General features: G+C 53.1%; 1 protein-coding gene across 2 annotated transcripts in view; it reads right to left on the bottom strand.

The window, feature by feature from the left end:
• LOC149339370 (uncharacterized) overlaps positions 1-23699 on the bottom strand; it is a 98087-nt gene that overhangs the window by 24257 nt on the left and 50131 nt on the right. For both annotated transcript variants that reach the window (XM_089548134.1, XM_089548135.1), the window contains one exon: positions 364-497. In XM_089548134.1, coding sequence (XP_089404260.1) covers positions 364-497 — 134 coding nt within the window. The remainder of the gene's footprint in view (positions 1-363; positions 498-23699) is intronic.

Here is a 23699-nt window from a genome sequence, read left to right as displayed (position 1 = left end):
TGGCAAGCTTGAATGAAGAAGAAAAAAACAGCAGAACAAGATAGCAACATATAAGAGACAAACAACAAACACCACCAAGCTGACTAACTCGTCAGCGCGGTGGTGCTTGTCTCTTCTCTTGTCCCCGCCTTGTTCAGCTGTTTCACGTCTGCGAGCACTCGGTCGAACACAGCACTAGACTTCGCCTGAAATAACACTATCCATTGCTCAGATATGAACAACCCGGGCCTTACTGAACGTACAGGGCCGGTCTCCGTCGCAATCGACACGAACCGCAAAAAAAAAAGGGGGGGGGGGGGGGGGGGGGGCGCAAGAGAGAGGTGTCGCACGCAGTACTGCCAACGGTAAATGGGTGTGCAGTACCTGTTTGGTAACGCCTGAAGTTGTCTTCGCGCGGGCACTGGAGCCAGCAGCAGGGCAGACCCTTCGGCAAGCCTCATGGTCAGGAACTGTGCGACGGCTTCGCCTCGTGGACAGCACACCGTGCAGGTTCGAAGCTGCACGAAAGAAAAAAAATACAGTTTGTTTCACCATAGTTTTGAACAGGGTTCAAAATATAAGCAAAGTTTCGTTAAGCTGCTTTCACGCACTGAAATTCCGGGACATTTTAGAGACGGCCCGGTCGGGTCTTGTTTGTTTGCCTGCGCATTGGCAGTCAACTGTTGCCCAGTCGTATGCCAACGGTCGGCTATATGCCTTTTGCCAACCAGTGGCCGACATGGCAGTTGGCCAGTCGTGGCCCAACGCTGGCCAAAATTTATTTGGCCGAGTACATCGGCTGCCGATTCGTGACCGATGACTTGCCAACCATCAGCCAATTTCACTCGGGTAGAAGACGCGGAAGACGTCGCCGACGTTAGTGAGGAAAAAAGCGTGCGTAAGACGTTCAATGCAATGTCCTCCAGGAGACTAATTTGTACATAATGAACTCCATCTGGACTTCAGCGATCAATTTTCATTGTATCGGTTTCAAGGAACAAGTACAGTCAGCAGCAAAAGCTTAAGGGGTATGTCTGTGCTCGGATTTTTGCTTAGCTGACTCGCGGCCCAGTCTTCTGGTACATATCAGTGGACACGTCATGCGTCCCCTTATGCATTTAGGCACTTGCATCCCGTAATACTTGCACCCCGTAATAACTTCTGCTGCCGACTGTGCGTGCACCGCCACCGAGAGTAGGAGGTCCTCTGCCTGTACACCGGTGGGCGCTTACCCTGTTTTCTTGTCTACAATGCCCCTCCGTCAAACAATTATGCTCGCTATATACCAAGTTCGTCGCCTTTAGGAGCACGACGTACGGGTCATGAGTGAAACGCATATCGATCTTACGTCGCACTCCCGAACCCTCAAACCAACGCTTCTGTCTTCAAGTAATCCGCTTGCTACAATGTCACGTCGCTGACGCAAACCACAATCGTACAGACGGACTGACGGAAGACACGAATCTCCTTGCAGGGTCTGGGCCCTGGTATAGCAGCCAAACACAAACGAGTGACCGAGAGCCCCCTGCGTCTTCGTCCAGTCCGTGTCGCTGATCCATTTTGGGCCAGCTCTTTCCGCGACCCATCGCAGCAACAGGACAGGCCCGTTCGGCGGTCGTGCGCGGACCGCGTCAACGCGGGGGCCACTGCGCGGTGACCAGCGGGAAGGGGGCCCCCGCGCGTGGAGAGCAAGCAAGGGGGTCAAAAGTGACAGGACCGGCCTCCGCGCACGCTGTCGTCGCGGCTCGGTCCTCGAAGAAGATGCGTCAAAAGGCAGGCAGGCGGCAGGCGAGGAGGAGCTAGGGAGCGACAGCCTTTTTTTGAAAAGCGAGCGCGAGGCAGATGAACGGCTGCCGACGCGCGATGGCTGAGGCAGCAGCATGATCAGCACCACCACCAGCAGCATCAGAGGAGTCTTCCTCCCCCCACCACCACTTGTTGCTCTTTTGCGCGGAGTACCCGCCGCGGGCGCGCCTCTCCCCATCTCGCGGGCACATCTCCTCGGCATCCACGCGATACCGGCGCGCGCGCGCTGGCGTGTGTGTGCGCCGTCATTACCGCAGCGGCGGCGGCGGCGGCGGGATTGCACGCCCGAGGAAGAGGCCCGCGACCGCCCTCTCGGCGCCCTGGGGAGAGCGATGCGCTGCCCCAGGAATCTGCAATTACCATAATAGTGCCTCCAACGATGCCCAGGCCTGCGGCCCGGCATCCACTCCCAGTGATTAGAATTCCTTCGGTAAATATGGCCACCTCGGGGCAGGAGGAGGGAGAGCGCGAGGCGCACCCTCCTCATCCTCCCGCCGTCCAGAGCCGCCGCGGGCCGACCTGCGCTGCCGCCGCCGCCGCTGGTGCACGTGGCACACATTGACTTGTAAGCGCCGCCGGTGCTGCTGCTGCATTCGGCATGCGCGCGTCCTGGCCGCTACAAAAGGACGTCGGCCGCGGAGGTCCTCCAGGAGAGACCAATGAGGCAGGCCAGCTTACGCGTCGTTTCGAAACTCGAGGCGACACGTGGCAAACGCGGTTGGACTTCCCTTTTCGCCGCTATTACACCGGCCGCGAGCCTGACACGACCCGTTCAAATTCGCGGGCGAGGACGCCCGGTTGCTTCAATGGGCGGATGCGCCGGGAGAAGAAGGAACGTGCCCCGAGGCCTACTTGGCCCGCGGTGGTGTTTGTGCGGCAACAGGGAGAGAGCGCGGTGGAAGAGCACAGCCGCAGGGATGAAGTGGCACTGGTAATTCACACCTCTAGGCGGAAAGCCAGAGCGCTCAGGAGCCGACTTGTCGAAGCACGACTGGACTGATTCCAAACGTAGTTTGACTTTATCACATTAGAGAGAAGGAGAGAAGCATGTACGTTCCCGTGTCATGTCTTGTAACTTGCTCGCCGTAGAGTGAAATCTACGAGCCTGGCTTGCGAGCGGGTGAGAACAGCACACTTGGGGAAGTCATCGCCTCAAGCATGTACTGTATCTACCGCTTCACTGCAAGCAAGTTGTGTGAAAGAATATGAGCTGCCACCCACTGTGCTGCTTAGTTGTCGGCGCCGAATGAAACGCGAACGAGCAAAACCAGCATATTTTAGTTGAGGGACTGTATATGCTTGCGGGATCACTTCAAAGTGCGACGAATACCACTCGAAATTGACAAAAAGCCGCGTTTCTATTGTTACTCCTTGAGTTTATATATATATATATATATATATATATATATATATATATATATATATATATATATATATATATATATATATATATATATAGCCGCGTTTCTATTGTTACTCCTTGAGTTTATATATATATATATATATATATATATATATATATATATATATATATATATATACATATGCTCTCGTCTAAATTGCCCCGTTCACATTTCACTTCATGGCGATAGTACATTCGCGGACAACGTAACCTGAAACGGATCGACGACCAAATTACCGGAACAAGCAGCCACGAGAGCACGAATCAACGAGGTAACAGACCGCACTCTCGTGCCGGTGTAATGCTTCATAACACCAACGGTAGTCGTTTGTCGTCGCTCCACCGTTTCAGTTCGCGTATTCGTGACGTCACAGAAAGGCGATGCAAGTAACTGGTACCGCGCCGATCAAACACCCTAGCTCTGCGCGCGTGCACAAACGGTCAACCTCACACCCCTTGCCGGGACAATGACACGGGCCGCGCTGTCAACCTTCGGGGCACACACGCGGAAATCGGAAGGAGACGGGTGGAGCCCTTAGTCCAGGTATCTGCCGCCATCTTGGCCTTCGCTGATCCCCCAGGCTAGTACAGTATAGGGGCCGGGTCTGTGGCCTTTCAATAAGACCACGTCCAGGGGGCAACGCTTCGTGGGGAACGCAAGGCGCCGCTCGGAACTAGAGGCTAGAATTTGCGAGATGAACAGGGACGGACGCACGGCTGTTCGAAGCTTTCCTGTCCGGGGCGGAACGAAGAGACGTTCCCAGTCGTTGGCCCAGAGGCGTGGACATCGGGATACCACGCGGCGAAGGCGGATCCTCAGGTGCGGAAAAGAGGCGCACGCGAGTAGGTGTTCAGCGCACGGCAGGGGAACACGCCAAGAATCCATCGAGGGCGCACTTCGGCGCACCACCGCATAACTGCACCTCACCTGACTGAGGCAAAATGACAGGGTGAAGGGAGGCGCATGCAGATCTAGATTGCTTTCATTCTTTTTTTTTTGTCCCCCGAGTCCACCGAATGCATACATACAGAATGCCAAATCGTCGACACTGAATTTCGATTTGGTTTTCATTATCGCTTCAAGACTTCATAAAGTAACTTTGCCAACTAGGGAGCCTCCTTTATGAACCAGAAACCTAAACTATAGGGCAGGCTTCGCTCACCTGGTTCGGATAAGTTATGTGCAGCTGCAGCACCACTCTTCTCACGCTTGTCTCTTAGTAGCGCTCCCAAGGAAAGAACCAAACATAGCACGTATTCACTGAGCGAACGATGGCTCCATGGAAAAGCGACAGGTGGAGTATAGTCTTTGGAATTAACTTCGCGTGAACAGAGAGCTAAAAGGAAGCAATTCAAAGTGAACTCCCCAGGCACAGGTGACTCGCGACGAACGGGCTGATTCTGCAGTGCTGACGGCGCATGCTCTTTTTAAGCCCTTGAAACCCTCAATTTCAGGACACCTCCTAGATATGAACCAGCGCAGCGCACAAGGCTCTGTTCTCTGACCTTTCTGGGGGTGTTGGAAGACGACGAGGCTTGGATCCTGCTCCTCCTGCCCTTTTACAGTGACCTCTCCGCACCTGTTTCTTTACTCCGTGACAAACTGCTGTGCACATGTGTACGAGCAAGGCAAGATCGATCCTCCACCCTAGTGGCGCCCTGGACTGAGGGCCCCACCCAAGCAAGAGGACGCCCCACTAACGCACTCATAACAGTTTTCTCTAGCTCTCTCTCTCTACCCCACAAACCTCTGCTCTCTTGCGGATCATAAATTCCGCGCAGTGTGACTATACACTTGGTGCATGCGGCCAATACAGTAAAAATCGGCCGGTCAACTACCTCTGCCAGCACAGAGCTGAGCATGACTTCTCCGATTCCTGAAGACACTGAGCAAATGCAGTCTTCATCGAACTTTCCTACTCGTCAGCGCGTAGAGGTTAAAATTTGCCACAAATCGAATTCTCCCGCTCGAGGCACCTCCTCTGTGACGTCAGGAAAGTCGCGCTTGCAATTATTGGGCGACCGCTCTGACGTCATGTGCGAAGGAGGTGGACGGAGAGGAGCAGAAGATGACCAACCCTCGTCGGCGTGGATATGACCATAAGGGAAGGTCAATGGTCAAGGGTGAAAGCGTGTTGGGGAGAGGACGGAATAAGGGGGGGGGGGGGGGGGCTGGCGGACAATCAAGGTGTGGAGTGCCTGAGTTCTGAGGGCGTACAATCTACAATCTGTCTTCTAATCTACAACGGCGAACACAGAAGATTAGGAACCCGGCTCATCTCCAGATGGCGGGCAGTACCATTTAGGGAAAACAAATCACACACATTCTCAGGTGTCCACCGAGATATGTGAGAAAGATACTGCGCCATTTCCATTCCTCAAAAACCAATTTATCTACATCGACGAAGGCTAGAAAAAGGGGAGCGGGGACAACAAGGCGACAGGGGAGGTGGTGACGAGGAGGCGCGGCTACGGCCGCTTATCCGTTTTTCTCAGCCAGCGTCCGCTTCGGCGGACGCGGTTGTTGCGACGGCGTCTTATCTCTTACTCTTTACTCTTATCTTTTCACTCTGCTCTATCTGCACGTGGCAGCGGTGGTGGTTCGGCTTCAGCCAGTTGGCAGGCCCGTGCAATTTCCTTTTCATCCTTCTCTCAGTCGCAACAACAACAACAAGGCGACAGTATACATAAGCACTGCAGAGCGTTGCAGCTTAGCCCCTATAACAAGCGCTTCGAATTATCCTTTAGGCAGCCCACGCTGTTAACAGGGAGTTTTAGACTATATGGATACCGTATCGCTTAATGGTGATAGGGAAATAACGGGGCGCCAGAGCGCATGCGCAGAACGCTAACCAAAGGGGCGTTATAACACGGTGTTTTAGAATAGGGTCCCCCTACTCTGAAACTCCCTAATATTTCTTCATCCTTTTCAAGGCGAGAATCACTCCTCAGCGAGACTTTCATCACCGCGCGCTGAAACAAACGAGCCAGCCAGCATGCTCGACTTGCACGCTGTTCTTGGTGCTGCTGCACGTGTTGCTATAGCGAAGCGAACATCGGCTCCGTTCGCGCATGCTTCGGCTTGAGAGAGCAATCACAGTTGATGGACCGCAGCGGCGCGGACACGACGGATGCATAATGCATGGGAGCCCATGCATTACCAACTTTCCATGCTCTGCAGCGCAGCGCCGACGTAAACGCGAGCGGAGCGCATAATGGCGTTACAGAAGCGACCGCGCGGCCAGGACTGCATCTCGAGAGAGGCGAGTTCGTGAACACGTGAGACGCGTGGTTTCGCCGAAGGCCGCGTCGTGCGGACCGAAGCGGCCAAGACACAAGCCGGACGTGCAGTCAGCAGCGCCTGATGGATGCGAGGGCCGGAACGAGTGCATGACTTCGGCGGAACCCGCTGCTGACGGCCGAACCACCACTGCGCCAAGGTTTTGGCAAGCCGAGACCTCGATGCGGCCGCGAAGTCGGAGCTCAAAGTAGGAAGTTCGCGGTTACGCAGAGCAGTACACGAAGCAAGCAATGGATGCACGACCCGATATACTGTATAATTAAGTCGTGTTCTGATATTTACACAAATGGAACAACAAAAAAAAAAACGCGAAGTCCCACCCAATGCTTATTTTCATTCACAACATTTGAGATGCCTCATACAGTCGTAAACCGTAGCAAAGAAAAAAAAAAAGATGACTGAACGATCATGAAACCTGATGCAAGAAAGCACCATGGATGAGCACTTTGATGTTTTTACTTTTTGATGTTCTTACTCTAAAAAAAAAGGGGGGGGGGGAATCATGTGCGGAACTTGCAATTTCAGCACCACAGTTTTCTACAGATGACCCGCATCTAGAATCAACTCTTCCGCACCTACTTTCTCGTAACTTGAAACACACTAACACAGCCTCAGTGTCAATGCTGCATGCATTTAGGAACAACTGTACCCTTGCCGCCATGGACACATCGCTAATGCATGCCGTCACAAGTATGGTTCCGCTGAAACGGCACATTTTCTGCAGCATGTACAGATAGCCTGGTACCAGTTCAGAATGAACAGAGCCGCCGCGGTGGCTCAGCGGTTATGATGCTCGGCTGCTGACCCAAAAGACGCGGGTTTGAACCCGGCCGCGGCGGCTAGAATTTCTTTGGAGGAGAAATTCTAGAGGCCCGTGTGCTGTGCGATGTCAGTGCACGTTAAAGAACCCCAGGTGGTCGAAAATACCGGAGCCCTCCACTACGGCGTCTCTCATAGCCTTAGTCGCTTTGGGACGTTAAACCCCATAAACCAAACCAAACCAGAATGAACAGAGCTTCAGAAGTGCCGCTGACACTGCATTTCGCACTAACCTTATTGATTAGATTTAACCCGTAACAATATAGCCTCAGTGTCAGAAATTGTTCCCAAACCTCACACCTGCCACATCAGTTTTTAAAACCAATTTTTCTTATTCTGTCCCTCTTCTACTGCAGCATGTTTTTCCCCTAACCTCCTACCCTCAGCATAGTGCTATGTCGGCCTGCGTTCAATAGAGAGAGCTGTCTTCGTTTGAATTTTTAAAAAAGAGAGAGAGAGAGGGAAAGCAAATCGCAGTAGAGAAGATACCCTTTGTCATCAGCGCCCCTCAATCAAGTGAGCAGGCCCGGAGACACCCAAAATATGTTTTTCTTCGTTTCAACTAATATTCACCGTTTTTTTTTTTTGACGTCTTTCCCTTTCGGTCTTAGCCGCCGCGGTGGCTCAGTGGCTATGGTGCTCGGCTGCAGGCCCGAAAGACGCGGGTTCGATCCCGGCCGCGGCGGCTGAATTTCTTTGGAGGAGAAATTCGAGGCCCGTGTACTGTGCGATGTCAGTGCACGTTAAAGGGCAACTCCGGCGATTTTTCGATGTGCATCGATTGAAATGAAATTTTAAGTATGTATTCTTTATGACAGTCTGATGCCTCATGTAAAATTTCGCACCTGAAACCGGCGTAGTTTTTCCGCAAGCGAATTTTGAAGACAAGCGCTCCTCGACGCGAGCTGACGCGAGCGGCACCCACTGATCGAGCAACTTCTACAGGCCACCCTGTTCTGTGACGTCACTGGTGGGGCGGCGTGTCAAGCTGGTTGGGCGCGCGCTGGCGCTAGCAGTGCAGGGGAAAACTGAAAATTGGTTTTGAGGAAAGTAAATGACGCAGTAATGGACACCCGAACCGCGACGTAAGGGAGGAGTGAAAGAAGAAAAGAAGAAAGAGGTCCCTAGTGGAGCTCTCCGGAATTATTTCGACCACCTGTGCAATTTCGCGCCATTTCAACGTGCCTGATGTGATGTGTACGCCAGAGTGATGGGTCACGGCAACTTCTGTTGTGCTGTGGGGTGCACAAATTCTTGATCTGTGACAACGGGCGTGATCTAGCGTAGGTTTCCGAGCGATAAGAACCTTCGGGACAAGTTGGTGAGAGCTGTCCGCCGTGTAAACTGGTCTCAGAGGAAGCATTCCCGCTTGTGCTCGGAACATTTCGCGCCAGATTGCTATGAAAACAGCGTGTACTTCAAAGAGTGCTTTGGACTCGCTAAGGCTTCGTTCAACTGGCGCTTGAAGGCATATTCTGTGCCAACGTTATTCTAGTACAACCGTCTATCGCAGCGGCCAGCTGAACGAAGCGCGGCCGTCAAGAAGAAGCGGTATGTTGGGTTTAGAACTGTAGCTGGCGTGAACTCACTTCCAAAAGCTCGCCGTCGAGCTAAAGCTTCGCAGAGAGGATTGTTGGTGATGCATGCCCCTGTAAGGACGTTGTGCACCGCGGCAACGTTCCGGCAGCAGATTCTTTCATCAGGCTGGGTCGGCCGGCACTGGCCACACGAACAGCTGTCGGCGGGAGCATCTCATTAACTTTTGTTCTGAAGACTCTGTCACAAATGTATGCACGAGAAATGACTGAAGTAATCACTTCTCCGAGTTCAGACTGTCTCCGTGCTGCAGGTGACGCGGCCTGTGGTGTGACTCGACTGGCTCGCGCGGCAGTGGATCATACCTGAGAGGCGACTCGTTCAGTCCAAAATCGTCGAATGAGTCGTCTTCTAAAGACTCGCTGGTCTCGGAAAAGCTGTCATCCGCGCTTTCAGTCATGTCGACAGCGCGGCTCAGGGTAGTTGTGATATCTTCAGGGTACTTCGGGGACTTCACAGCGCGGCGAACCCGCTCGTGACGTCACAGTCAATACCGCACGAAGGCACCTCCCCGGTTTCGGTTTTGCGGTTTCGGTTTCGAGTTTTGCTTTTTTTGCTGTTTAAAAATTATTTTACGGTTGCTTTTGAAAACCTTGTATTGTACATATTACAGGAGGTTCTTAGGAACACAAAACAGCCATTAACTTAAAATGGCTGAAAAATCGCCGGAGTTGCCCTTTAAAGAACCCCAGGTGGTCGAAATTTCCGGAGCCCTCCACTACGGCGCCTCTCATAGCCTAGTCGCTTTGGGACGTTAAACCCCATAAACAAACCAACCAACCTTTCCGTCTTCTCAGTTTGCCTGTAAAAGAGTCTTTTTCTTTTTATCTTCTATGTTCTTGAAGCTTAGTTTTTCTGCCATTCACTCTCTTCGCGTATACGTCGTGTTATCCAAGCCGGCCATTATACAGGACACAGTGAGGTTGGCCTGTATATCAACCGATTACCATGTTCCATTGACGAAGCGGTAACTTTCACTGATAACGGAGTTGTTTTCAGCTGTAATAAGATTACCTAAGCTAAGCTCTGATTTAGCTTACGGTTGTTGCTTATGGTTTAGCGGTAGTAGCCACACGGATTATCTCGCATCTCCAGTTCAAGCTCATTCGTCGGTTATGGTGCTCGGCTGCTGACCGAAAGACGCGGGTTCGAACCATAGGTCGGCACACTCACTCATGAGTGCACTCATATCGCCTCACTCACACTCACACTCACGTCTGTGAGTGTGAGTGTGAGTGAGTGGTCGTGAGTGCGAGTGGACGTGAGTGTGAGTGCGAGTGAGTGGATATGAGTGTCGGTAACCAAGAGTGTGAGTGCGAGTGAGGGGATGTGAGTGTGGGTGGTCTGAGTGTGAGTGCGAGTGAGTGGTCGTGAGTGCGAGTGGACGTGAGTGTGAGTGCGAGTGAGTGGATATGAGTGTGGGTTGTCATGAGTGTGAGTGTGAGTGAATGGTCGTGAGTGTGAGTGGACGTGAGTGTGAGTGCGAGTGAGTGGATGTGAGTGGGGGTGGTCATAAGTGTGAGTGTGAGTGGACGTGAGTGTGAGTGGACATGAGTGCGAATGCGATTGAGTGGATGTGAGCGTGAGTAGAGGTGAGTGGGTATGATTGATGAGTGGATGTGAGTGGGCGTGAGTGGGCGTGAGTGGCAATGAGTGGTTGTGAGTGGATATGAGTGGATATGAGTGACAATGAGTGGTTGTGAGTGGCAATGAGTGGATGTGAGTGGTGGGTGGAAGCGACAGCGAAGTCGGTCGCCCATGTTTCGTGACGCTGATACCCACTTAGCTATTTTCATGTTGTTGACAGCTGCGGGGAAGAAAATATTCACTACTGAAGGCGCTCGAGGCAGCATAAGGCATCATGCCGGTGTCTTTAGACAACCGAAGGAAAGGATTCCGCTGGCACGGGAACGGCAATCTTTCGTTGCTTTTGTAGTTCACCGTTGGCACGGGCGCAGGCCCTTCGCGGATGCAATGAGCCGCTGCAAGTTTTTTGAGACCCTTTATCGAATTTCGCGTTGCTAGTCCTGAAAATATAGATATATGTCTCTTGCCACGCTCCCCGCATGGCTCGATCTCGTATACATATGAGTTAAAATGCTTACTGCTGAAACAACGACTGTCCGCTGCTCGGCAATAGCTACCGTAAGTTGGGACCTCGGGTGCTGCAGTGGACTTCGGTTTTTTTTTTCTTTGCCCAGGTGTGCGCATTGCAGAGCTCTCGTCTGGCCGTAATTTGTTCATAGGCTCTGACCCATGCGGTAACCCTACCTTCTTTATCCCAGGTCTTGAACTGCACAAACCCGGCTCAAGCCCGGAAACGACGCGAAAACCAAGTGCGCTTTTCGGTAACGCCAGAGGATTCTTGTTTCTATCATGTACTTAAAGAGCCCAGCGTCGGAAATCAAGCATGTGGCTTTTATAATTTATTTTTTTTTGTGTGTGCATAGCATCAGGCATGGTAATATCTTTGACGCCCAAGGAGATATCCAAAACGGCAATATTTTATGTTTTAATTTGCGCCAGAAATTATTGTTTCGTGCTGATAGTGGTAGTGAAGTTCGCGGTCCTGTGCATTGTTTGTCGCGTCCGGGTTCGCGATAAAGGAATGTCCACTGAGTTTTTTTTTCTGCCCTCCGCACAACTGCAGGGAGGGGGATGAGTCACATTGGCTGCCCAGCGGTATAAGGGGAGCGGGATAGCGACGGATTCCGATAATAAGGGAAAGGTCAAACACCCTCCGGGAACATATACGTCAGGTCGCATCCCACTGTGCACGTTCTTGCGGAAAGGCGGATCCTCGTCGTGTAGCTTTTGTCCCATGTCTATGGCAGCACGCGTTGACAACTTGAGGCGCGGTCAACAGGACATTGCCACGCTAGCTACAGGCTTGAAGACAGTTTGTAAGTGACGGTACTCAACAGATGGGCCTTGAGGTGACTTTCCCCGAACCTGAGTTTACCAGAGGTTGAAACAACCTGCACCGTGGGAAATCGAGAATGTTTGCGGAGCTCGCGGGACGAAGGGAGAAACCTCCGAAATCTTGATGGTGGAAAATGTACATATTTGGGCAGTGTTTGTGGAGGTGAGTTATCTTTTTTCCAAAATAACTGATTGGCTGTGTTGTCCTTTTACAGTTGTTGATTGGCGACGTTTTCCTTTCCCCAATGATTTATTGGGTTGATGTTTGTGGAGTTACCTGATTGGTTACTGTCTCCACCGACGACAGGGTCATAGGGTTTAAAATCAAGTGTTTGGGCGGGACCGAGGGCTGGTTTCGTCACGTAAAGCTACTGGTCAGTCAAATGTAAACAAGTTTTCTGCTTGCTTGTATCTTTCTTTGTTTTATTAATTGGTAATAAAAAGTTAATCTCTCCAGAAGTGTCCTCTGGCAACGTGATCGAGCAATATCGAATCTGCAAGACGTCAAGCACCCTTCAATAATCATCATCAACGTAATTTACCTCTACAAGATTGAGAGGGAAACTCAACTGTGATGAAACGTTGCGGCGATTTTCGGCAGTGGATATGAGGTGGCAACCAAATAGCCGGACCTTTTTTGATTGGTTGGACGTACAGGTCGAAATTTTTATGTACTCGGGAAAGGGATAAAAAATAGAATGTGTCTGAGTATTGTCACCGTTTCACTTGAGAAAAAAAAATAAAGAAGAAAAGCAGTACACGCGACTGAAAGTTAATAAGAATCAAGCTAGGACGACAGTTTTCGTTTCGCTTAAAGGTATCGTGCAAGCGAGTGCTGCTAAGGCACTGAAGAAAAAAACATACGACGCCACAGCCGAAAATGTGACCAGAAGAGAACAGAAAACTGAGGGCGGCGGGCGGAAGGGGGGCCAGGAACTTTTCACAAACAGTTCGAAGGGTGCCGACATATGCGACTCTGGACTGTGCTCGCAGCACAGGAAAAAGTTGAATATTAAGCTCCTCCACGCTCTTCCCGTAGTCCAAAAAAAACATGTTTTTTCTTTGGTCATGAATAGGCTCCCGTCCAAGGGCGTCCGCAGAATTTTTTGCAGGGGGGGGCCCCGTTGGTGCCCCGGGGGGGGGGGGGGGGGGGGGGGGGGGTATGTTCGTAGCAGAAAGGCGCTATTTGCGGAGTAAATTTATTTATTTATATATAAATAAAAATTAAACAAAATGCACACATGAAATAAAAATTACAAACAGCAAATTAAAGCGCGGCTAGGAGAGGTACATTGGAGTTTATCAACGAAGAAACAACTAAAATTAATAAAAATGCAAAAAGATGCTATATCACTTCGTGGAGAAGAGTGCTCAGTCTTGCTGCATACGGGTTCTCGACTCACCCGGATTGATGACCAGCACACAGCACAATATGTTCACAAACACGCAACTACAGTCACTCAGTCAGTCTTCCTTGAACAGCAACTGTAGGCGCCTCGGATTTTTCTGGGCGAATTGCGTAGTTACACGTGTGATAAATTCACTTCTGTGCTTCATTACACGCTCTCGGTGCACACTCATCATACACATTGATTGGAAAAACTGTTGAACGCGTACGTTGAAAACAAAAGATGACTATATATACAACGAAAACTTATTTACAAGATAAATGCACGCTCGCAGCTTCATACACCTCGCTCCATCTTGCTTGCGCATCCGCACAGTCGAGCAACCGCACACACACTGCTCTCCGCTCGTCGTTTTCTCGTGCGCTGTCTTGGTTGTTCTCAGCTTCGCTGACAACCGGCCACTAAAAACACCCAAGCACAAACACAGAGGCGCGCACACGTGCAAGGGCTTACTTGCCGCAGTATCCCCGAATGCGCACTTTGGGGGTGAAAGGAACGCCGCGCAACTTCCGAGGGGAAGGGACACTCGCCACTCCAGTCGGAAAATTTGTTTTTGTGTTTTTATGGGGTTCAGAGCCCCAAAACGACTCAGGCTATGAGGGATGGAGTAGTACAGAGTTCCGGGTAATGTCGACCACCTGGGTCTACTTACCATGCACTGACACGCACAGTACATGGGCGCTGTTGTGATTTGAGGCCCAGCCAGAGGTGACAGGCGAGCCAGGCAGGCGCCATCGGGCTGCGTTGACCAAAGGCGCTGGTTTTCGCAGAAGACGCAAAGAACGCTGGTGTGGGGGCGCCTCGGGAGACTGCGTCGCCGTGAACAAAAGCAGCTAATCCCCTTTGCCGGAGATTCTGAAAGCGGCGCTTCTACCGAACTGCGCTACCCGTGGATCGGAGGAGACAGCGAGCGGCGGCGGCGCCAACTCATCGCCCGCTTGCCCCTGAGCAGCCCGACAAAGCGGGGGTGGACACGGCTGATTTTACCTTCCCTCCTTAAGAATTCATCGGTGACCGGCGTAACGATAGGCGAAAACAAGATGCCCCGTGCACTGTCTGCCTCCGTGTCGCTATCTCTCTAGAGATCAAAGAAACAGACACCCATCTCAAGGCGGCTCGAAACACATGCTCGCCGGTGCCGCTCTATGTCTGGAACAGGTCGCCCTTCAGTAGAGCTAACGATGGCGTGGTTTGAAAACGGCGGAACGACGCACGCCCGGACGCGGCATTTCGCAGATGTGACCATGCGGGGCTGCTTTTACCCTTTTGACTGAGCGCACCACCGCCCCTGGCGTGCGGCCATCACTCACGGTTCGAGTGAGTGATTTTCCAGGGGGGTGCAGCCGCCCCCCCTTGCCCCCCCCTCCGGACGCCCATGCTCCCGTCAGCGTCATGTAAGCAGAACTACGCCGTTGGCAATATGAGCAGGTGGGGGCTGCCCTGGCAAGTCAACAACTCAAAAGAAAACATTCGACAGAAGTCTGTCTTGTTAGGGTGCTGGCAGAAGGGGTGCTGGCAACGCACAAACCGACCAGCTCTATTGGTCACCTTCTCCCCCGCCCAAAAAACCGGCAGCCCAGAGAAAAGGCCCAGGGCGTCGTGTACAAAATTCCGTGTTCCGTCTGCCCGGCTTCGTACATAGGGGAAACGAAGAACTTCGCGGAAAGGATGAGCCAACACAAAGCGGACGTCCGTCACATGAATCGTCAACGCAACGCCGTGGCCGAACACTGCGAAGGGTGTGACCATCCAATTGACTTCGACAGCACCATTGTATTGGAAACGGAAGCTAACCCACGCAGGAGGCTCCTACTCGAGTCGTGGCACATTCAGCAAACACGAGAGAATGTTAATCGTTCCCTAGGGACTCTCCCCTCATCCTATGTCCATGGGCTGCGGCCATTGACCCGGAGGTCCTCCACGCAGGGGCTTAAAAAGCCAAGCTGCGCTCGCCCGTAGTCACACCGTGAAGAAGGGGCCGAGCCGGTCCCGAAACGTCGTGTTTTTTTCTGTTTTTTCTGTATTTTACTTGGTTGGCGTCACTTACCTTCTCCTAACAAGTCAACAACTGCATACAAGCTTCCGCTGCATGTTGCGAGGCTTGGTTCTCATTTGTGCCGCCTAATCTTCGGCATTTGGCGAGTGAAACCGAAATGAGCTCGTTCATTTTTCGTGTACAGCAAGGGGATTAACTTCTGTTGGCACGCACCGATTTCAGCAATCTTGCCCTAACTGATATCTGCATGGACAGCATGAGGCATCATTTGACGCAGGTACTATGATTTCCACCAAGAACTTCTGGATGGCGGTTTTTCCCAGTAAACTCATATCATTTCAGATTGGCTCAAATTGGCTAACAAGTTAGCTGCATATGCATTCTTCCGAGAACGACGTTGGAGAATAATCGGGTGCAAAGTAAGCACCCCCTATTACCACGCGGATGCGCATGTGGTCTCCGCATGCACTGGGCTCAAAAACACCGCGTTGGTTCGTAAAACTTCCTTCAGACAGGGATTATGGGCAATACAGAAAACGTACTGCCTGCAGATATGTACAGTACACATATCGGTCACACATAGTAAGCTTAGTAGGTTTTGTAAATGGATTGATAATGGCAACCTCCCCTAGCATCGTTATTACGCGGGGAAATCCTCTACTTGCGACCCATTCCAGCCATTTTCCTTTGCGTGAGGAAATCACTCGATCTTTTGAAAAACACGCTCCATTTTCCATGCCGCGAAAAGTATTCAAAATCGTCACTTGACTCCAATGAGTTGATGCAGAGTCACGGACACGTCATTGTCAAGGAATACCAAATCTTGGTAATTAGACACCATCCAAGAATATTGTCAAGGCAAACTCATTATTATTACTTGCACACCGTCATAGGCACACGCACAAGGGAAGGAGGTGCGCCCCCCCCCCCCCCCCCCCTCCCCTTCCCCCCAAATAGCCAAGTCTGCCCCATACATTTAATCTGTCGGACCTATTCGGTCATTGTTTGCAGTGCAGTGCTACCGCCAAGCAGGTTTTTGAACGGCCAAAGACCTCTGATGTTGCGTTTTAAGAACTGTTTACTTGCCAGGTCATTTTGGAGGCAATCTTTTCAGTTTCTTTTTTGCTGTGACAGTAACCAAAAAAAAAAATCTGTCATAGTTTCTGTGGTCTAGAGAGAACGGAAATTACTCCGGAAGCGCGATGCTACATCAATGCTTCAGCGACGCAATGACTGCCTTCCTCTGCCGGTACTCACGTAGTGAACAAGGGAGGGAAAGCCTCAGGGTGTTTGCGAACGTTTCAACAAGAGGACTGTCTTCGTCTGGGTGGAGAGAAGACCTCTTGTGGAGACGCTGGAAGTATTGTGAATCTTGCCCCTCACTTGTTCACATTTTGAGCGTCAAAAAAATCAGCCGCGCTATCCTCTCTATACCCTATATTCCTCTGCCGATGTTACAGATTAAAATAAAAAACTACACCTCTATAATATCCTGTATATTTAGCAATTCTATCACATGGGAATAAATGTTTTATAATCATTCCTCATATTTGCTCTCCGTTTTGGCGGCAGGGGCCTAGGTGAGAGGTGGTTGGGGTGGGGGGCGGGGAGGAGGGGGGGGGGGGGGGGCACTGCGCTAAAACTTGGCTCATTCTCATGGAGAACCCTGCGCACGCCTATGGACACTGTTCAAAAACTTGTCTAAGCATCTCAGCTGCTGACGCTATACAGGCAATCGTCGTCTCAGCAGCAAGCGCAGGAGCACAGGTGCATAGCATTCGGTGCATGGAATATGCGTGATGAGTGACTACTTTCTTCGAGCATCGAAACTGTGCAAATTGGCCAAATAGCCCGACAAAGCCTGGGCAGCTCACCACCACATCTTTGCGACTCAGGATAATGTTGGGGGAGCTACGAGGGCAGTCGCCGCGCCAGTAAATCTCTCATCCCCTCCGTTGTCAGCAAACAAGGAAACAGTACACTGAACGTAAATGCGAGTGAGCGGACATGAGTATGAGTGTGAGTGGAAATGAGTGTGAGTGAGTGGTTGTGGGTGCGAGTGGTCATGAGTGCGAGTGAGTGGTTGTGAGTGGACATGAGTGCGAGTGAGTGGTTGTGAGTGTGAGTTGTCATGAGTGCGAGTGTGAGTGAGTGGCTGTGAGTGTGAGTGGACATGAGTGTGAGTGCGTGTGAGTGGTTGTGAGTGCGAGTGGTCATGAGTGTGAGTGTGAGTGAGGGGTTGTGAGTGTGAGTGGACATGAGTGTGATTGCGAGTGAGTGGTTGTGAGTGCGAGTGGTCATGAGTGCGAGTTTGAGTGAGTGGTTGTGAGTGTGAGTGGTCATGAGTGCGAGTGTTAGTGAGTGGTTGCGAGTGTGAATGGACATGAGTGTGAGTGTGTGTGAGTAGTAGTGAGTACGAGTGGTCATGAGTGTGAGTGTGAGTGAGCCACCGCTCATGGTGCCGAGGTATGGTTCGAACCCGGCCGCGGCAGTCGAATTTCGATGGAGGCGAAATTCTAGAGGCCCGTGCGCTGTGCGATGTCAGAGCACGTTAAAGAACCCCAGGTGGTCGAAATTTCCGGAGCCCTTCACTACGGCGTCCCTCATAGCCCGAGTCTCTTTGGGACATTAAACCCCCCATAAACCAGCTTTATCCCAAGAGGAGCGTTGTTACGAGCGGTTGGCTGACCGGGGGCTGCTGCTGCGGCTTATGCCCCCCCCCCCCTCTAGTGGTATCTGCGACGTTCACTTTGTTGCACGTTCTTTCAAGTGCGAGCTTCATCAGTTCGCACTTTCGAGCCCTTGACGGCAGGCGGCCCGACATTAGCAGCCGAGAAGTCTCTCAAGTCCAGAATGGTAGCTTTTGCACCTCCACGCTGTGATGTCATCTAGCTGTGCGCCGCGGACCGGTTTCACTGAAGCATTGCGCCGGCAGACTCCTCATAAACCGTAGGTTATACGGCTCTCGCTGTAGAAGGATGAAAAATGCATATATCGTGGCCACTAGCCATTTTCAGCAGCAAACAGCAACGACGCCAAAAATTTCTTTTTTGGTACGCGAACCTGTGAGGCTGGGCGCGCCGCCACTCACTCCCGAGCAGTGATCACAGAGCTGTTCTCATCACTGACGTCACGAGTTTGAACCCGGTAGCGAGGTGAATACGCAGGCACTTGAAAAATGACACAGAGGAGACCAGATAAACGCGGGCAATCAAAAATTAGGAAACTAAGTAAAGGTTTCCTGGAAGCAGCAAGCTCTCGGGGTGCGCCGCCACGCGCGCTGCCCAATTCGGACGACGTCGCACAGAAAAGCGTCGAGAAATACTGCCGAGAGTCAAGCGAAGGGCTTCAGGTTGACCGGCTGTGGGCCCAAGGCAACTAAGCGAGCCCTGGATCTCCCGGTGGCTACCTCTAATGCCAAACTCAAGGCATTGGGGGTGCTAAACTCCTACCAGGAGCTGCGGGAGGCCCACCTCGTGAACCAATACACGCGGCTCATGCAGACGGCCCCTGGGCGCCGCCTGCTAAACCGCTTATACATCCAACACGACTGCACTCCAGAGGAGGCGGAGCGTATCCCAGTACTGTGGCGCCATATGCTCTGGGTCTCCCCGCTCCCCCGTAACATGGACACCGACATGCACGTAAACAGGCGACAAGCGCGGGCTCGGGCTCTTGAGAGACAACACGGCTCCCGACCCGGTGTATATTATGTAGACGTAGCAGGGCCATCGCCCACGGGATTTTACACGGCCGCTGTCGTTCACCAGGAAATGCACGTTGATGGACTCCCTTTTCGAGCCCCGAATTCAATGCGAGCCGAGGAAGTAGCGATAGCGCTTGCTGCCGCCCACGCCAATTCGAGAATCATCATTACGGACTCCCGAAAAGCATGCGGTCATTACTTGGCAGGGGAGATCAACCCCTTAGCTGCTTGCATTCTAAGACGGACTGCCACTGATCCAACACCGAAAAGAATCATTTGGGCTCCTGGCCATCAGGGCTTACGAGGTAATGAGGCCGCTGACGCGGCTGCCCGAGCGCTTATTCACCGGGCTCCTCATCCCAGCTCTTCTGGCTCGGAGACTAACCAGCCGCTGCTGCGATTCAGGGAAATAATAACGCATTATAGCGACAACCACCGCCTTTTCCCGGCATTTGCAAAGGGGCTGAGTAAGACGGAGGAGCGAACTTTAAGGCGCCTGCAGACAGGTACTCTACTCTGTCCTGCAATCTTAAAGCATTACGATCCTAACACGGATGGACGATGCCCGCACTGTGTGGAGACCTGTGATATATTCCACATGGTGTGGGCATGTACTCAAAATCCCCACCTCCCCCCTTCCCCTACCCTTCCAGAGAGGCATGGGAGACTGCCCTCCTCAACTGCTCCTCGCTTGAGTCCCAAAGGGCTCTGGTGAAACGGGAAAGAGACGGGGCATTGTCATGTGGTGTCCCGGACTAGGGACGCCGACCATGTAGCGGGGCCACTTTGTGGCTCCCAAACTCTATTGCAGCAATTAAAAGTTTTCACCACCACCACCACTGTCGACCACGCGCGCCCACTTGCGCGAACACGACCGACGAGGGTATCGAGGACTCGCCCAGAGTGCTCGCCCGCAAGAACCTCCAAAGACCATAGGGAACGGCCGCACAAAAGGGGGGGGGGGGGGTGCAGCCCGAGGAGAAGGGGGCAAAGCGCGCTCGAAGAGGTGGTGCTGCGCGGACGTTCCGGCGGCGCAGCGCCAAGCAGTCCCCCTCCTCTTCTTTCAAGCGCCCGCCGACGGCGCGTGCAGTACGCACACACACTCACGCAAGAAGAACGCGGCGCGCGTGGCCCGGCAACCGGACGTCGTGGCCCGCCTGCATTCCTGACGAGAGGCGGAGGGGGGGAGGCGAAATGGCAGGCAGCACGCGCTCGCCGTCACCTCCGACCCGGGCGCACGCGACCTTTGACCTCGCGCGGCGGAGGAGCGTGTGGGGGCGGCACGCCGCGGTCGGCCACCGATCAAGCCCGCCTCGCTCCTCCCCCTCTTCTTCCTCCGCTGTGGGGGCTAGCGCGCGCGCTCTCGAGCAGCGCCGAGCGCGTTAGCACTGCGCCGCTGTGTTGGGACTCGCAGTTGGGTGCAACGCTGCTTATCTCACAGCGCCCGTGAGGCTGAGAACTACTTCATCCGGGCTAAAATAGGGTATACCTCGAAGACTACTCGCAGCAGTTCACAGTCGCGCGTGAAATCTGGATCTGTCTCCTCAGACTGCGTAAAGACACACCCGGCGTCCCCTTGCGCTGATATCAGCGCAAGGGGAGCCCAAGTGGGCATGCGCAAGCTGCTAGTTCTGACACACGGTTACACCGCTGTTAGACCACACAAGCGGTCGCAGCACTGCTAGTTCACACACCTGCAAGTCCCGACACACTGCTACACCGCTGCTAGTCAACATAGCACACGGTTACACCTTCACGTAGTCGAATGTAGCATGTGAACATACAAATAGCTAGCATCACAAGCGCTGCACGCAACCATAGCGACTGCAAGCGGGCCTCAAACATCGCCCTGCGCGTTCGAGACACGAGAAGGCACGAGGGGGTGGCGGCGGCAGGGATGCCATAATCACCTCGCGGCTGGCGAACTATGCGACTCGGCTGCGTGCCGACCGCCGCGGTGCACGCCCGCTCTTTTCATTATTCATCTTTTTTTTTTTTTTTCCCATCTCAGCCCGCGAAGAAGCCGGACGTCCATCCGCGCGATAAGCGTGCTGGGCTGTTTGTACACGAGCGCGTGAACCGGCAACGGCGGACCTTCGGGGCGGACGCATGCTATACGTGGCGCCCAAGGCAGGCCGCTTATATCCCGGGCAGGCCAGCTGGCGCCACGAATCGTGCGCCGTTGGCGAGTTCGCGCAACGAGCCTCGCTCATGCTGAACAAAAGGGCGCAGAACAAACGATCTCGGCTATGTAAGAGCGGCCGGGTGGGCTGTACTCACTACAAGCCGCGCGCGTGAGCGCGCCTGTCTCGATCCTCGGCGGCGGGCGCCCTGTCCTGAACCACCGCGCAATGCTGTACGCAGCAGCGCGCGCGGGGCGAAGCTCGCTCGGCGCTGGCTCTCGTCTGGGCGCTCTCGAAGCCCGTCAGCAAACAGAAGAAAACTCTACCGAACATACGCCCCCCCAAGTCCGGGGCAGGGTTAAAGGAATCTAGGGTGGCGTTTGTCTGAATTGATACGAGCACAACTTTTAAGCGCTCGCCCTAGCAGCACACAAGTGTCAAACGTCTTCCCGAGCAAATTGTACCAGACCAAACAAACCACGAGGATGATAATTCCGATCAAGGCTCAAGCTGTGTGTTGTTGCGCCTTTCTGTGCATACCCCTTTCGTCTTCGCCATGAATACAGTTAACTTGGCTTTCTCAAGAACTCGCTCGGTAGAGACCACCGCAGCAGATCAGCTAATAATCGTCGCACTTAAATGTGGCGGGGCGTTACAAAAATTTCCAATTCAGAGCATACAGACCGCTGATAAACTGTCCACGGATTCTCCGAAGGAATGTTCACGAGGGCGTGCGCACATCGAGAAGGGCGCTCGGCGAGCCCTCTGGGCCGGCCGCCCTTCCGTGGTCGTTTAATGCCGACCCGAGGCAGGCCAGCCGAGTCCACCGCCCGCGCGCTGGTCACGGGGTCAAGCGGGCCCCAGAAGGAGAAAGGCCCGATAGTATCTGCGGCGCGATTATAATGGCGCGCCGGCTAGGTCCGGTACGGCGCCGCAGCAGACCTTTCGCTTCGCCTCCCCCCCGTCCTGGACCCCCTGGCAGAACCAGCGCGCGCGCAACAAAAGGGCAAACCTCACGGTCGCCATCGCCATTACGCGCATGCGCGCGCCGCCAGATCACCCGAGTGGAACAGCACCGCAGGAATGCGGAGAGAAAAAAAAAGGGGGGGGGGCCTTCAGCGGCACTGACTGCGCACTGCCTGGCATTGCCTCGTCGCGGTCTCCGGATGAGACTGCAAACGAGGTTGCTAGCGTGCTGCCCATGACCACAGGAGAGGAAACATGGGAACGCCTGTTCGGAGACTTCTCAGGCGATTTAAGCAGACTCCTCGCTCTGGTTCAAGGGCATCAGTGTGCAACAACCTGGCTTCTTTCTATCTTAGACAGAGTAGAAAAGAAGGAAAGCTGAGCACAGGTGAAGACGAAAAGAAAGAAAGGAAAACGGACAGCGTGAAATTAGAGATAATGAGAGGGAAAGAAAACCCACAGTATGGGTAGCACCGTGTAACCACTCTCCGAGTTCTTCCCGTGGCGACCACTCTCCGTTTAGCACGCTACTCCGCTCTCACCATGCCCTTCTCCTTTCACAGTACCCACCCTCAAGATGATTCCGTTGGTAATCACGTTCGGTTACTCACTCCGCTCTCGCCGAGCTCTCCTTTCACGGTAACCCTCCTCCTTCCAAGGTAACCATCCTCTGGGTGGCAACCCCTCTCCGGGTGCGCATTCTTACACTCTCGCCATACCCTCCTCTTTCAACGGTTACCACTTGGACGGTGGTGGTAAACTCCTCCATATGCGCATTCCTCATTCTCACCATTCCCTACCCGTTCCATGGCAACCCTAAAGCTTCTTCCACCATAACCACCCTCCAGATGAATGGTTACCGTGGTAACCACACTTCGGTTATGGATTCCTCCGCCCTCGTCAAGCCCTCCTCCTTCCACGGTAACCAAACTGCCGGTGGTTCCCATGGCAACCACCCACCTGTTACGTTGACTGCTGCTGCTGCTGCTGCTGCTGCTGCTGCTGCTGCTGCTACTACTACTGCTACTACTGCTACGGCTACTGCTACTGCTACTGCTACTATTCCTGCTACTACTACTACTAGTGTACCAACTCGAAACCCAGCGACCGGCGGTAAACAGATGCCACCGTAAAAGAAAGGAAGCTGCTCTGAAGGAGTGGGAACAGAGCAGTGAATAACAGCGGAGACAGACCAGCACCCGTCACTGAAGCATCCACTGGGCAGCCGTATCCTCTGTCTGGTTGTCGTCCCGTGAAAGCCCGTTGTGCTTTAGGCGGTGCGGGCTGGACAATGCGAGGCGAGGCGACGGAAGTTCAACGATGGTCTTTGCCTGCAGCCAGCTGTTCATCCGTTGTGAGCCGCCGCGGTGGATCCGTGGTTGTGGCGATCGACTGCGGACCCGAAAGACGCCGGTTCAACCCCGGCCGCGGCGGTCGAATTTCGATGGAGGCGAAATTCTGGATGCCCGCGTACTGTGCGACGTCAGTGCACGTGAAAGAAGCCCGGGTGGTCGAAATTTCCGGAGCCCTTCACTACGGCGTCCCTCATAGCCCGAGTCGCTTTGGAACGTTAAACCCCCATAAACTATAAACCAATCAACCATTGTCACCCACTCCTTGGCTTCGACGTCTTTGCATTTTTCTCTGCAAGAATGTCTGTTTCTTTCTTTTTTT

This window comes from Amblyomma mixtum, chromosome 6 (assembly GCF_055824585.1).
Source record: "Amblyomma mixtum isolate Tamu chromosome 6, ASM5582458v1, whole genome shotgun sequence".
In the NCBI taxonomy this organism is placed as follows: domain Eukaryota; kingdom Metazoa; phylum Arthropoda; class Arachnida; order Ixodida; family Ixodidae; genus Amblyomma; species Amblyomma mixtum.
Note: the sequence above shows the minus strand (reverse complement) of the source record. Positions and strands in the feature narration are given on the sequence as shown.